We start from the raw sequence: 18,266 nt of genomic DNA, 5'->3' as shown, positions 1-18,266 counted from the left end.
TACAGTAGTATTTAGTTAATTAAAATTTTCGCTAAAATTATGTGCTAGTGTATGTGTGTGTGCTATTATAAATAGATATTAGTGTAACTGTTGTTTTTTTAGTAGATTAAATAATAATAATAATAATAACTATTACTATTATATATTATAATTAGCTTAGTAATAATGGTAGTAGTTAAATATTAATATTTAACTAATTAAAATCATAATTAACTAGCTTAATTTATATATATAGATATATGGTTGTCCCATGACATATATGAAAAAATAAAAAACCAATCATTAAAATTTTTTAAAAAAATTAACACTAATTTTTTTCACACTAGTTATTACTTATTTAATCATTAATTTGTTTATTATTATTGTTGTTGTTTTTATTTATCCAAATAAAAATAACAAACTAACAATACTAGTACTACTACTACTACAACTAACACACAAAAAATATAAAAACCAATTACATATCGATAAGTTATTATTAAAATTATTTTTAAATAATAATAATAATATGTTATGTTATATGTCTTTTATTTTTTAAAAAATGCTTGAAATCCATTAAACATATGTACTGTGTGTGTGTGTGTGTGTGTGTGTGTGTTGTTTGATATTTGTTTGTTTTATATATATATATGTGAATAATTATTTGTATATATATTTATTATTATAAAAAAAACACAATTTTTATAAATTTTTTTCCCATTTTATTTGTTCCAACTCTCATCCCATCATCAATTTCATTCATCACATAACCAACAACAACAACAATCAATCAAAAAACTACCATGAACAATTTATTATTATTTTTTATTTACAACCAATTGATCTGGCAGATTTAGTTTGGCCACTAGGAGCGCTTACCGATGGTAAGTTTTTTTTATAACTAATTTTGGTTTTTATTTAAAAACAAATACATATATCATAAATTTTTAATATATATGTATCATCTAGGTACATTAATTTATAGTGATATTTTCTTATATAGAGTATATAAAAAATAAATAATTAATGGGCAATAATTAATTAATTGTATAATACACTAAATATATATATATATATATCATGATAAACAAAATAAATTGGGGTTTAATAATCTGAAATAATTAATTATAACAAAAATATCAAATGTATATACAGTATATATATAAAAACAATAATATTTATCTTTTTTTATATACTGTATATATATTTTTTTGTTGGTGAAGTACTGTACATGTTTATATATTTTATTTATATACATATATTGTAAACCATATATAGAAACATGTATATAACATGCACTTCACCAACAACAACAAAAATACAATTATAAAAAACAATACAATTAATAAATACTAGTAATAATCTCAATGTTAGAGCAATCTATATGTTATACTGTAATAGTAGTAATATTATTAAATATCATATATATATATATTTTTTTTTTGCTTACAATCTATACTACTATTAGTGCAGTACTGTTACTAAACTACTACTAGTTTAGTAGTTAGTAGTCTAGTACTAGTACTTCACTACTGCACTGTACTAATGCAATATCATATTTTAGTATTATATGCCAGTGATTTATTTTGTTGATTTATTTTATTAATAACTTAATGTCTTTTCTATATATTTAATAGGATTAAGAATATATAGTGTCTACAGTGTATAGTCATATAAAGTATATATATATATATATAKAGAGAGAGAGAGAAAGAGAGAGAGTTAGGCAATAGTACTGAGAGTGCAAGAAATTTTTCTCCATATATATAAATATATATATAATACAATATTATATATATTACTATTTTTGCTCTCTCTCTCTCTCTCTCTCATCAATCAATACAAATAACTGGGACTAAAGTTATAGATTATTTGTATATAAAAAGGCAAAAGGCTTTTCATTCACTTATGTCATAGACTTTTGCTGTTTTTTATATATGCCTTTCCATTTGAAAAAGCTCTCTCTCTCTCTYTYTYTTCTCTCTCTCTYTCTCTCTTGTATTGATTATTACTTTTGAAAGCACACACACACTAAACATAAAATACTAGTCGATTGTATTGATTTGATAAGTGTGTATATAAATTGCTTAAAGATTTCTTTACTTATGACACACATACATACACACATACAGACACATATATATACACACTCATACACATACATACACATACACACACATATACACACACATACAACTATTGGCATATATGTGAGAGAGAGAGAGAGAGAGAGAGAGAGAGAGAGAGAGAGAGAGAGAGAGAGAGAGAGAGATTGTATTAAATATAATGTTAAATACAATAACAACATTGAACTAAAAGTTTAGTATAAATGTATGCAAAATATATAGCAAAAGTCACATTTTCTTTATGCATAATAACAGTGAATATATCAATAGTTTTTTTGTCTATCAATGGTTTCTTATTATTTTAATTCAAAAAACTACTCCATTTTTTTTATTGAACTACTAGTGCTCTTATCTTACCTTATATTCAATAAATATAATTTACTTATAAAGAGATTACTAATATCATATTAAAATAAAATTATTGATTAACACTTTACTATATTAGAAATATTTATYAAAATCATTAAAAAAATTAGAATATATCAAATTATTTTATTATTATACAACAAAATAACTATTTAATAATACAATTTGATAATTATTTAAAAAAAATAAATAAATAAATTTTATATAAGCAACATAAATATAAATTATATCATATTTATCAAATCATAAAAAATACAAAAAACATATTATAAAACAATTATAAATTTTAAACATRAAAATTTTTATATTATAGATTAAATCATAATTATTATTATTTTTTTCTTAAAAATTCTCTAATTYTAATTTTAATTCACTATAAATTATTATATTTCTAAAAAAAAAATTAATTTATTTTTTTTTAAATTACTTGATGATAATAATTAATTTTTATGTTATTTTTTTTATTATTATTGTTGCTATCGGATGTACAGGATTCCCGGCGGCCTACGCCAGCTACGCGGGACGGGGCGGCTACCCGGGCTATCCCGGTTTTGGCTATCCATTTGCAGGTATGAATTTGAATCATATACCCGGCATCTGTATACCATTGGACCAAACCTCACTACTCAACAGCCATATGCATGCTCTACAGCAGCTCTGATGCTAAATATATATATATTTATATATTTAAAAAAAAAATTAAAACAAAAAATTATTACAATTATTATTATTACATTATATTATATATTATTATTATTATTAAATAATTTTATTGATGATAATTATATAGATATATATATATATAATATTACTATGCAATACATACAATATTTTTTTTCTATAAAAAAAATTACATACATATATAAATTTATTATATTTATATTTGAGATATAAACTTTTATTGATATTATTATTATTATTATTATTGATATACATTTAATATTGATAATTTTACGATAATGATTTTTCACTATCTCATAAATTGATCAAGTACATAAGTTATTTTATAATTATCTTTTTTTTCTCTCTCTATCTTTTTCACATTATTGGATATTTTTAAATAATATTTTGAATACTATTATAATTATTACTACTATTACTATTATCTACTATTACTTTATAAAAAAATATATATAAGTGCTATTTTTGAAATTAAAAACTACAAACAACTGTAGTTTTTGTTATTATTAATATTAAATAATATAAAATTTTCTAAATATGTGTGTATATACAGTATATACATTTATATGCATACAACAAATTAAAACCTAAAAAACAACAATAGCTAAATATTTAATGTTAAATATATCTGAATGTTAATAATTTTTATAATATTAGTCACATTTTTATAAAAAATTTATTGATATAAATATTTAATATTTATTATATAGCAATAAAATTGATTTAACTATTAATGAATAATACTATTGATAGCTATAATATAATATATAATTTAAAATGTTTTTAATGTTGTTTATCACTTTTAATTTGTTAATTAATTTTTTATTAATTCAAAATATTGATTTATTACTTACTAATAGTAATTTTTATTTAATAATAAGTCAGTATAAGTTATTAAACTATAAATATCTTATTATGAGATTTAGTTTATTATAAAATTAATAATAGATTATTATTATTATTATTTTATTATTAATATTATTGATAATTAATTAATGAGCTGATAAAATGACATTTTTTAAAATACAGTTTAGAAAATTATTTACAGGTTTATTATTATTAATTGTTTTTTAAAATATATATATTATGCTAATACATATTTGATAAATATATTTTTGTTTTTTTTGCTAATATAAAGAATAATAATAATAATAATAACTATTGTTAAGTAATTATATTATCCATAAATTTATTGCTAATTAATAGACTAAACATTGATTTTTGTTATGAATGATATATACATTTAAATATAAATATAAATCTATACCAATGTATTGTTTTTAATTTTTTAAGGGTTTGTTATATGAGAGGGAAATGCCGTTTTCAGCGAAACAAACAAAACAAAATACAAACAAAAAATCAATACAAAAATTAATTGCCTACCAGTTCTCCTATTATTATTATTTTAATACAAATAAAACATGAAATTAAAATGATTTTAAATATTGATATATATATTAGATTATATATATATTGTTAAAAATATCTCCTAAAACACAATCTCCTAAAAAAATAATCCAAACATTTTAACTACCGGTTCCTCAAAAAAAACATACATATCTCCAGTCTGTCCCACTATATCTATAAGTCTCTCTAATCAATAATAATAACAACAACATCAACAACAACACCAACACCACCAACAGCTCAACAACAACACCACAACAATAGCATCAACAACAACAACAATGGGCACCTACCTATTTATAGATATATTTTATTTTTGTTAACTGTGCAGTAGTTTCCCAATAATTAAATTTTTTTTCAAAACAAAAAAAACAATATTAATATTTTATTTTTTAAATAACAAAATTATGTTATCTTATAAATACTTACTTAAACAGTATATATTTATATACAACAAATAATATACATACAGACACATAAAAAACATATGCAATTATTAGCAAACAAAACACTAATATATATAGATATTCAATATTTTGTAGATTAATCCCAATTAATATCAATTAAATAGCAATATATACTACACAAACATTTGCAAACAAAAAAAGTCAATTATTTTTTGTTTTGTTTTAAATACTATAATTAAGTTGAAAATTAGTATAAATATTTGATTCAGATATACTTTATGTTTATTTGTTTGTTTAATAAATGTATGTAATTGCGGGTGTGTGGCTGTGTGTGTGTGTGTGGGTGTGTGTCATATCTACTAACTTGAAATTTGAGATAAAAATTATTTTTACTTTTTTCTCACTCTTTTACTTATTTTATGAGATATATCTATCATACATATATATACACACAATGAATATGATTGATTGACACTTAAAATTAAATGCTATGTGTCTATCTATATATATAATCTGGATAAACTATCTATCTATCTATCTAGCTATCTATATATATATATATTATATTCACTATAAATTAAAATATTGTTCACCTAAACGTAAATAATAAACATAMGTCTATCAGACTAACAGTAGAAATTTTTTAATAAGATTTTTTTTATCGTATAATAAACAAAAAATATTATTATATTATTTAATAAACTTATATATATATATTGCTAGTCAGTCACTCAATTGACACACACACATCTATACACACACACATCTACACACACACACATACATACACACACACACAACTATACATATATATATATAATATATTTATAAACTTTGAAAACTTATGAGAACTTGTATTGCATTTAATTAAAAACWAAATGTTTTGGGAAACATAAAGCAATAACTATTAAATAATTATGAATTTTATGTCCATTTTTTAAAAAAAGAAAAGAAAAGAAATTGCATTTAAATTTATATAATTGTGTAAAACATTTCTTAATTTTTATTTATTTAAATTTTGTTTTATTTTTAAAAATAAATAATTATATATATAAATGAAAAACAACAAATATATTGCCTTATATAACATATATTATAAAATACATATGAGATATTATATAAACAATTTTTTTTGAAAATATATGATAAAATGTAAAATTGTTATCACTTATTTTAAATATATTATAAATTTATAYATTATTATTATTATTATTATCATTACTTACTTATAATAACTTTGAATGCAAACAAAACAAACCGAATTTTAATTATTATTATTATTATTATTGAAATTTATAATTTTTACTATAAATAATAAATTTATATAAATATTTTAATTTAATAATAATAATTTTTTAATTATTATATGTTTTATCAAATTTATTGTTAAAACAATTTTATTTATGATATTATTTTTATYTCTCTTTTTTTTGTTTTATTTTTAATTATATAAATATATATATCTCTTTCAATACAACACATAAACCTCTTTCTCAGTTTGTTTTTATGRATAATATTTTATTATATAATTATTATGTTTTTTTCATTATACTTATTATTATTATTATTGTGAATTTTATTTAATTATGACATTTTATTGAAATTATTATTATAATTATAAACAAATTTTTATTTCATTTATAAATATAAATTATACACATGTTATATAATTTTGAAAAAATCAAGAAATCAAATAAAATCAGATTTTTTTTCAATATAATTAATTGTTTTTATTTATTATTAAATTAATTTTTTGTTTTTATTTCATATTTAATATATTAATTTGTTTTAATGTTTAAACTTTTAAAAATTTAATTTTATTATATTAWMATTTTTTAATTAATTTTTTTATGAACAAAATATTATTTTTATTGTATTTATTTTTATTAATGTGTATTACAATATATAAACCTATTATATGGATACCCGTATGATATAAACATAAAACAAATTTTTTACAAAACAGTACATAATATTAATGTAAAAAAATAATAATTGATTAGAAAAATAATCACAAAATCTCTAACTTTTTATATGAAAATATATTTGTCTGTCTATTATTATAAACTAGAATATTCTCTATAGGATTATATATACGATTATTTGTGATAACAAATGTATAGCTATATATAAATTTATAAATAACATACAGTTTAATATCAGTAAGTGTAGTGTAGTTATGTGTGCCTTAAATTTATACACATATATATAAATAAAATTTATTTTTTTTTGTATATTCAAAATTGATTTTCTATGCAAAAATACAATACCAAAACATATTACAGTACATAATATACATATCATTTAAATCTATATTTATATATATATAGTTTTTTCTTATACAATAATGTATAATCAATACATAAAGTTTACAATACTTTTGAAGTAAAAAAAATTGAGTTTTTTTAATGACCCTTTTGATGATATGTGTGTATACAGTATAAACTGTATATACAACTATTGAGATATAATTTTAAATTATATTTTTTTGTGTAAAAATAAATATATATTATACATAAAGCTATTGTATAGTTTATGTACATACATACATACACACACACACACACACACACACACACACACACACACACACACACACACACACTAACAACAAAAACAAAAAATAATAAATTGAGTTTTACATAAAACAATTAATTAATGATTTCGTGTACACAAAAAAAATAAATCAATATATTATACACTCACTCATACACATTGAGGATTTAAAAAATCAATTTCAAAAAAATGTCAACTATTATTTTCAAGTGGATAAAAATATATATAAAAGTGAGTCAAATTGAACAAGCTAATTTATTTTTTTATAAATATATATTATTATAAAGTATATATGTTTTAGTTACATTTTAGTTAGTGGTAGGCATGATAGAAACTAAAAACGTACCCCGGTAAACAAAACAAAAATTATTGTCAAATTATTTATATAATATATAATAGTTGCATATTTAGTAAACAGTTTTGTTTTATTTAGTATTTTAAAAACAATAGCAATTTTTTTTTAAATAATAAAATTTATATAGTTGCCTAATGTTGTTGTTGTTGTGGTTATTATTATAATTATTAAAAACCATTTGGTAATGTTGTTGTTGATGTTACTGTTATTGTTGTTGTTGTTGTTGTCATTGTAATGATTAAAACTTTTTTTTTAAAATCAAATTCAAAATTGTTGGTCTGAACTGATTTAGTTGTAAACCTATTAACAACAAATAATTTTGTTATAAAATTATATTAACATTATTAAAATAAATTTAATAAATAACATAAAAATTAGTAGCATATCATTTACTACTAGAAATTGTTGTGTATGTATGTATGTATGTATTGTATATACAATTTTTTTTTAAAAAAACTAGTAGTTTAAAGTAATTAAAAATATTTGTGATAGTAGTATTAGTAATAATTGTAAATAATATTTTTTAGATATTTTACTGTACTTTATAATCTATAGTTTATAGTATATATGTTTAGATATTTATTTAGTGATAAATTTAAATATATATATATATAATAATTAGATTTTAGTTTTGCTATTTGTAGTTATAATTGCTATTTTTATATTAATATCTAATTAACTTTATTTAATCATAGTATTATATAAATAATATTTTAGTATTTTTTATAGTAATATTAATGCTTAAGCTAATTAACTAATAATTATTTAATATTTTACACAAAAAAAATAATTAATTTCTAAATGCATTTATAACTAAAAAATTTTATTTTCTATTTTTTCTCTTTTTCTTCCTATCTATCTATCACTCTATCACACACTATCTATCTATATATATATATCTCACACAATCTATTGATACCCCTCTCATCAATGATATATATATATCACTGAAAATCTCAACAATGACACACATATATATCAATAATTTAAATAAATAAAAAAAAACAAAATCTAACTGTCCCCATCAAACGATTTGTCGACCATTATCATCACCATACTTTTTTTTAAAAATTGATCTAAATATGCATACACACATACACATACCTGTGCCCAACTAAAAACTATATACTATTAAAAAAAAAACAGGTCTAATATGGAGGGATGCACTACCATTAGAGTTGGTACCATAGATATGAAAAAATCACAAATCAATTGGTGTTTTTTTATATTAAGTATCAAATATGTGTGTCAGATAATGAATATTTGAAAACAACAACAAAAAAATTGTTATAATAAATTGATTATAAAAAAACATTTAAAATAATTACAAAAAATGATATTGCACAAAACAAAAAAAAATGTTACAATTAAACATGATAATTAAATATATATATATAAATTTATATATATATATATAATACGTGTATAATATATGGCTGTTTTGTATTAAGTGAGTGTGTGCCCATTATTATGATAAGCTAGCAATTAAACAAACAAATACAATAATTTTAATGATTGTTATTATTATTATTATTATTATCAAAATGAAAAAAAACAATACTTAATACTTCCTGCAAATTGTGTGCTAAACTACTACTACTACTGATACTACTACTGCTAAAAAACATTTAAAATTCTCACAATTTTACTAATAATAATAATAATTAAAATATTAAATGCTATCAATTTTTTGAAGATTATATTAATGATATATTATGCAAATTTAATTATTGATAAATTGATAAAATAAAAGGATAAAACAATTACTGAGAACATATCTAACAATTTTTTTATTGATTTATATTAAATTTGAAATATTTTTAATTTTTATTGTTAAAATTAATGCTAAATATATTTACATATATATATATATAATATTATATTATATATATATATAAATATCTATTTTGTGCCATCTTTGAAATTTTTTAATTATAACTATTATAATTACAGTATTATTATTATTAAATTAATATGATTTAAAATTAATTTATTAATAATAACATCGATATTTTTGTTATTTACAATATTTTAACAACAACAACAAAATTAATTAATTATGATAATAATAATTTATACGTACATTTTTATTGTAACATACAGTTTAAATACATGAGTTTTTATTATTACAGTATGTATATATTTTTGAAATATATTTATAAAAAAAACAAAATAATGATAATATTTTTATTTTGAAAAAGATTTTGATGTTTTACATAATAATATTAATAATACACTATAACACAAACATACAGTACATAATAAAACACAAAAAAACAGTAATTAATTATTTTAAATATAATAATAATATTATTAATAATAATGTTTATTAAGCGCGTGTATGTGTGGGTCGAAAAAAAACATATTTGATTTAATCTTAGTTTTTTATTTCAATTTTTTGTTTGTTTATATATCATTTAGTTTTGTTAGTGTGATTTTTTTTAATAATTTTTTAGTCAAATTTTTTATTAATTTTAAATTGATAACCAAATTGTAAATTATAATATCATATATTATTTATACTGGGTTATACAGTATAAACAATTTTAGCTAGTTAAGTTTTTTTTGGTATTATTAATTAGTGCAAATTAATAATTTTTTTGACATTTTACCAAATTGAATCTCTCATTTATAAAATATGAAATTTTTTAACAATCGTTATACATATTATTATTATTATTATTATTATTATTAGATTAAAGTTAGTTTTTTATGGTAACATTTGATTAATTTGAATAAAAATTTATTATTTTTTATCTCTATCTCTATGCATATCCTAATGAGGATTAACGCCTTAGACATTGATTTTTATTATAATAATAATAATTATTTATTAAATAATTATATCTCTATATACACTGTCAATCAATTGTATGAGATTCAAGATAATATATATAAACAAATGTAAATATTGTTATCTATAAAAAAAATAATAATTTGTTGCTAATATTGTTATTATTTAATCATTTAATTTTCATTATACAGTAATAATACTTAATAATGTTTATATTATATAATAATAATAATAATAATGGGTTTGTTTATTGGGTTTGTTTAATATATTGTATATATTATTAATACATAAAATAATTAAAAGATATCAACTTTGAAATAATTAATTAATTATTTTTAAAAGGGATAAGTGTTTTAGTTCTAGTCATTAAAATACAAATTTATATATTTTTTTCTAGCTAGATAAATCATAAATATTATCTTAAAAATTTATGATGTTTAAGTTTTATTTTAATTTTTTTTCAATATTAAATTTAGTAATTCAATTAAATCAATTTATTTTAATCGAGTCATAACATATTTAATATTTATATATATATATATTTCAATTATTTTGATAAACATTATCAAATAATTGTAGTCTTAAAATGTGTTTCAAAAGCAATAAGCGATTTTAATTTTTTAAAAAAAATTATTATTATTATTATTATCAATACTATTTAGTAGAAGATTTAGAGTTATATGTTATTATTGAGTGTGTTATATAAGTTTATCAATTGTTTTAAATATCAATGTTAAATATAAAATAATAATTATTATTATCAATAGATTTTTTATGTTGCTTTATTAGTGTAAATGTATATAAATAATATACTATACGAAAAAAATTTAGCTTGGTAAAATACCAACAACAAAAACAAAAATCATCAATTTAAATTGGCAACGAAACAATTACATAATTAAAAATTGAGTTTATTATAGTTTAGTATTATTTTTATTTTTAAGTTTATCATTTAATTTTTTTTTTAAATATTAATATAAATAAATTATTTCATTACTGATAATGGGCCCACACATATATGTTATTTAAGCCCTCCTTAAATAAAAAATCATAAAAATAATGGTGCGCAATGTTTGTTTGTTTTTATTTTTTTAATTTATATACAGCATATAAAAAAAATTATTATCAAATTAAAGATACATAATTTTTTTTGTCCATTATAACAAAACATATATAATATATATAATATATATAAAACGCTATTAACATGTTTTATTAAAAATTTTAAAAACATTTTTTTCAAAACTATCAGTCTGTCCATTGTTAACATTTTATTATTATTATTATTATTATTTTTATTATTATTATATCAATTTTTTCACACAAACATACAAATACATACATACAAATTAATTGTAATCAAATACATTGTTTTTAATCTAATGTAAAAAACAATAACACAAACATTATTAAAAAAACAGTTTAATTATATATATTGATATATAAATATATAAAGTTTGTTATACTTAATTATTATTATCAATAATAATAATATTGATAAATTTTTATTATTATTATTATTATTTACAATTATATATATATTAAATAACTATTATATAAACTAAACCAATATCATTGATAATGACATTTAACATATCGCTGGATATACATAAACAAAAAAATTAATTAAATCAAATTTTTAAAATATATTTAAAAATTATAAACAATTCATATCATGTGTTATTATATATGTATAAAAAAACATATATTTGAAAAAAATCAAATTGTTTTACTAAAATGCATGAAAATAAAGTTGAAATTTATTATTTGAAAAAAACTAAACAAAAAAATTGTCTAAATTTTTGTAGATAGATATATATGTGTAGTTTAGTTTTAGACTAGTAGTATTAACCTATAGAGTAGTCTAAAAAAATGTAGCTAGATAAAATTGTCTATTAGTTGTAGTAATAGTAGTAGTAAAAAAACAAGTAGTTATTTTTAGTATTAGATTTTTTAGAGATACCGGTGCTCCAGTTTTTGTATGGATTAACCCCTATCGACACGGAGCTCATACACATCTAGATCCAGGTATATATATATATACATATATGTGTGAGTATCTAACTGTGCCGTCAATCCACACATTGTATGTGTGTGTGTGTGTGTGTGTGTGTGTGTGTGTTCAGTGCTTATTGTTGCCTAACTGTCCACAACCACAAACATCATCATCACTGTCAACAATAATAACAACAATCCATGTGATAATTATTTTAAATCTCCAATAAAAATGATGGATATATTAATTCAAATATCTATATGTAATATATATATATACCTGTGTGTGTGTGTAATGTGGTGATATTATATTGCCAATTGCAAACTACCGGTGCCTATACAATTTAAAAAAACAATTAATTATTATTAATAAAAAAATTATTTAAAAAAATTGGACAAAATATCAGGTACATATGAAAATTATATTTAAATAAAAATATCTAAAATTAGATAACTAACTAACTAACCATTTTTTTTGATAATGTAGTTTAATGTAGAGGCATAGTAGTCTACTGTAGATTACCCATTATTACTAAAAAAATAATTTAAAAATAAATCCAAAACTAAATCCAATAGTTTGTTTTGACTAAAAAAAAATAACACAAACATTAATTAATTTTTATTGTTGTCGTTGTTATGATGTGATATGAAAACCAATTATTTGTAACATAAAAAAAGTGTAAAAAATGTTTTGAATGTTTTGTTTGTGTAATTATTAATGAATTTTTATTGTAGTTATTATTATTATTACATATTTAAAATATTTACTCTCTCTCTCTCTCTCTCTTTCTCTCTTATGTAACAACTATTTACTTAATATTTAATAATGTTGATATTAAATTATTTTATGTGCAATTAATTAAAAATTAGATTAATATATATATATATTAATATTTTTACTATTCTATAGTAATTGTTTTATATGCTTGTTGTTGTTGTTAATTAGCTGTACATAAATAGATTATAATTAGATTTTAGTATTTATTTTTAGTATTTATTTAGTATTTAAAAATATATATGTAATTGTATAATATTAGTTGCATATTTTTATGATAATATGTTTGTGTGGTGTGTTTATGATGTTTGTGAATGTTTATATTGTTAGTAATGTTATCCAAACTATTTATGTTGGGTTTTAAAATAATAATTATTATTTTGTTAATTAGAAAATTTTGTTTTATAATAATAGATAACATAAATAATACTGATAATTATTGTAAAGCATTTATAATAATAATAATAATAATTGTTATGCTATTTGGTCATTGATCAAAATTATATATTTAATAATTAAATATTTAAAAAAATATACAATATTAATTTATACAAGTATCAATTAATAATTGATATATTTTCTACATTAGTAATTTTTTTAGCATTATTAATTAATTAAAAAAATAATATTAATATTTTTATAGTTTATTTTTTTCCATAACATTAATTATACAACAAATATTTATATATTTTTTTCAAAAAAAGCAGATATTTTTTGGAAAATTACTAATAATAGAGTATAACTATAATAATAATTATTTTTATAAAAAAAATCCATTTTTTGTATCTAAAAAAATATTATTAATAATAATACTAATACTAATAATATATTTTCTAACTAATAATCAATATTAGATTCATTGATTCAATCATTAATTTAATTAATAAATAATATTTTTTTTGATGGGATTTTATGACTACAAATTTTAGACGGGGATAATGTACTCCGTTTATTACTCAAGTATTCAACAAACCAGCCAACACAGGCTCATGACTTATGTGGTAAGTGTGTCGCTAAAAACCTAACTAAACAACAAACATACAAACCTCCCGTACCGTCTGAACTATACAATCAAAAATTAAAAATAATTACTAAATACACACTAAAAATATTAGATACAAAACAAACCCCGGTCATATAGCTATTACCTTAATTAGACCCCCCTCAAACAACTAGTAATTTAAAAAAATCCGATTATAGATATTATTGTGTGAATGTTTGTTATGACATAGTATTAATTGTTAGTATAGATTTTTAAAATATTATTTATTAAGTATAATATCATTTAATATCCAAAATAGTTAAGTTAGTAATAATAATAATGACTGTAACCATATTATAACAAATATACTTATATAGCTTATACACCAATAGTCAAACACAGACACACACACATAGACAATGCATATGACTTTTATCCCATTGAAATATACACATACAATATATTGTTATTATTTATATTATAAATAAAAATTGCATAACTGTGCCGATATGATTGACTGTCTTATATAAACTAAACTAAACTAAATGATACTCTAAATTAATTGTTTGCTAAACTAGTGTTACGATTCAAAAAAAAATGAAAACATAAATTAATTTTTTCAACTTTTTTAACTTTAACTTCACTTTACTGTAACTATTTTTTCAATGTTATCAATAGATATAATTTTTTTTCTCTCTCTCTCTCTATCTCTCAAATAAAATGGTTTGCTGTAGTAATAAAATGCATTAATCATTGTATATATATACTGTATATATACTATATATATATATATATAAATATATATTATATTATATCATGTCATGAGTATAAACTGTGATTATATGTCATCTATATATATATATATATTTTATAAATCATATATTTTATTATATATATATTTTAACAAATAACTTATATATCACTTTTTTATTATTTGATATCTATCAATTATATTTTGATGCTGATAATGATGATAATGATTATGATGATGATTTATGGCCATCTCCTGGGTTAATTTTTTTATGTGTATTTGTACTCTATGTGTGTATATATGTGTGTGTGTAATAATGATAATGTTACATTTATTTTATTATTATTATTATTAACTATTACTTGTATTTTGTCTTTATCTTATAGTATATATAAAAACTAATTTTTTGAAAAATTTATTTTGTTTCCAACTATTAATTATTTTTTTTGTGTGTGGTTTGCGCTGTGACTGATTGTGTTATTGTTGTTGTTGTTTAAAAATTTATTTATTTTTATTTGTGTCTTGCATTATATGATACAGTATTTTATTAAACATTTATATATATATATTTAAGATAATAAATTTTTATAAATATATTGATATTTTTAAATATTTAATATTATATTAATACTATGATGTATCTATGATCTATATATATATATACTGTACTGTTAATTGTTTAAATTATTATTATATACAAGTATTTAAATCTATTTTTTTCTATAAATATATATAACTTTTTTATTTCTAATAGTTATACTGTGGTATATGTATCTGTTTAATATATATTTTTTAATATAGTTATGTATTATTAGTGTTATGTTTTCTGTCATCTATTAGTATTATTGATGTTGTTGTTAATGTTAATGTTATGTATATTAAAAAAAAACTATTAAAAATTTAAATATTTGATACTTGTTTAACACACAAACATACACATATACACACACATATATATTAAGATACAAACTATAGTTGACTTGCACTCACTATTTAATATTATTTTTAATGCTAATGTAGATAATAATAATTAACTACTGTTTGTGCACTAACTAACTAACACTATCCTATCCTATCCTATCCTATCCTATCCTCACACATAACTTGCTTAACACACCCACACCTCCTGGCTTACATAGTTTTCCATCAAAACTAATCAAATTGATATACAATTTATAATATATCGATGCTTTCATATACAAAAAATGAATAAATAATAATAAATAAAATATTTATATTTTTTGTTTTCATTTTTTTTTGTATGTATGCTAACCGTATGCCTATTAGTTGAATTGAATGGACAGCAAACATCACCGCCACTACTAACACAAGCCCTATCAGGTGAGTAGGAGTAGTAGTAATAGTAGTAGTGATTATGGCTGCTAACAAAAACATAGCACATATACTTACATCCCTGTGCTCTCTCTCTCTCTCTCTCTTTTACATTAACACTTTTATCTACCATTTCATACACACATACATATATATATATAGCTATCCTAACTAATAAAAACCGAATTTAACACATAAATCATTTTGAAGACAATTATATCGGTTTCACTGATTCACTAGCAATTCATTTTCTCCCAGTGCGTACAGTACATCCCTGTCCTCCTTATCCCACAAATATAATAGTACACACAGACATAAACGCATACATAGTATAACTCTCTCTCTCTCTCTCTCTTTCTCTCTCTCTTTCTCTCTCTTTCTCTCTCTTTCTCTCGCTTTCTCTCGCTTTCCTCTTTTTCTAACAAATGATTGCAAAATCATATCTTGCATTATATCTATATATCATTTATAAACAGTATATACAATATATATATATATATCATATTATACAGAAACTAAGTGCTTATATACCGTATTAGTTATATACTATGTGTTATGCTTTGATATGCTTTTAATTAATCATATCATTCATTTGGTCGCACATTAAAAGCGGTAATAACTGTCACAAGAAATTAATTTTGTGGTCATTAATACCAACACTTTGCACTCACAAAACACATACACCTTATATCTAATATATTTGTCTTAAATATCAATATATAAATATATATATGCCATAAAATATACGTAATATATATATATATATACCATTAGTGATCAACAATTACGGCGCGGCCACCGGCGCCGGCTTTGGTAACGCCAACTCCGGTGTAAACGGCGTACCAAACGGCCACCACAGGAGTCACTTTGCGACGCCTAACAGTCCCGGTCCCACCATTGAGCTGTACAATTCCAGTCAGGATAGTGTGCCCAGTTATGTTCAGGCTACTAGTCCCCAACCGGCATCTGCCTTTCCACCCATTGCTGTCAGTAGGGTAAGTGTACTCTCTCTCTCTCTCTCTATATATATAACATATACCGAAAAATCTATAACATGAATCATACTGTGTACATGGTTGACCATGGTTATTTTTATATATAATTTTACAAAATTAATTAATATATATACAAAGATTTATATTATTATTTTTGATTATTATTAAAACTGAAAATTAACATTTTTATTAATTTAAATTATTTGAAATTTTAAAATATTATTTATTTGCAACCCTTTCACTACACTCACTCACTAATACATTTTTTTTTACAAATTAATAATTATTTTTTAAAAATACATACAAACACTCACTTAGTTACTCATCAATGCTTGAATAAAACTTAATTTTAGTAATAAATTATAATTATTGTTATGATTTATGTTATTGTTTTTTTTCTTAAATAAATAATTTTTTTTTCAATTATTTAATTTTATTAATATATATATATTTATATATTTTTTAATTATAGGGTCCACTAATTGCGGCCGCATTTACTAATGGTTATCATTGAGTGATTGGTTTATTTGTTTGTTGAAATTGTATACGATTTGTATCGACAACATTGTAATAAAATAATAATTATAATTATAATAATAATAATTATTATTATACTAATAATATTAATTTTAATAATTTATAATATTGACAAAAATTAACTGATTTATAACAACTGTGTTAACGTATAATAATATTATTACAGTATTATTGGGATCTCATTTATTAATTCGTCTATTAATTATTTGAAATACAAAATTCAATATT

At 19.5% G+C, this 18,266-nt stretch overlaps 1 protein-coding gene across 1 annotated transcript in view; it reads left to right on the top strand.

Annotated features, from left to right (window-relative positions):
- LOC128953970 (RNA-binding protein Musashi homolog Rbp6-like) overlaps positions 1 to 4,568 on the top strand; it is a 156,808-nt gene extending 152,240 nt beyond the window's left edge. Inside the window, exons 10-12 of the mRNA XM_054299519.1 lie at positions 831 to 863; positions 2,948 to 3,040; positions 4,446 to 4,568. Of these exons, the coding sequence (XP_054155494.1) occupies positions 831 to 863; positions 2,948 to 3,040; positions 4,446 to 4,459 (140 nt within the window). The 3' untranslated portion in view covers positions 4,460 to 4,568. The remainder of the gene's footprint in view (positions 1 to 830; positions 864 to 2,947; positions 3,041 to 4,445) is intronic.
- The last annotated feature ends 13,698 nt before the right edge of the window (positions 4,569 to 18,266 follow it).

This window comes from Oppia nitens, unplaced genomic scaffold (genome assembly GCF_028296485.1).
Source record: "Oppia nitens isolate AA-2021 unplaced genomic scaffold, nextdenovo-longstitch-racon4-pilon3 scaffold24_pilon_pilon_pilon, whole genome shotgun sequence".
Lineage (NCBI taxonomy): Eukaryota > Metazoa > Arthropoda > Arachnida > Sarcoptiformes > Oppiidae > Oppia > Oppia nitens.
The sequence above is the reverse complement of the archived record's forward strand: the minus strand, read 5'-3'. Positions and strand labels throughout refer to the sequence as shown.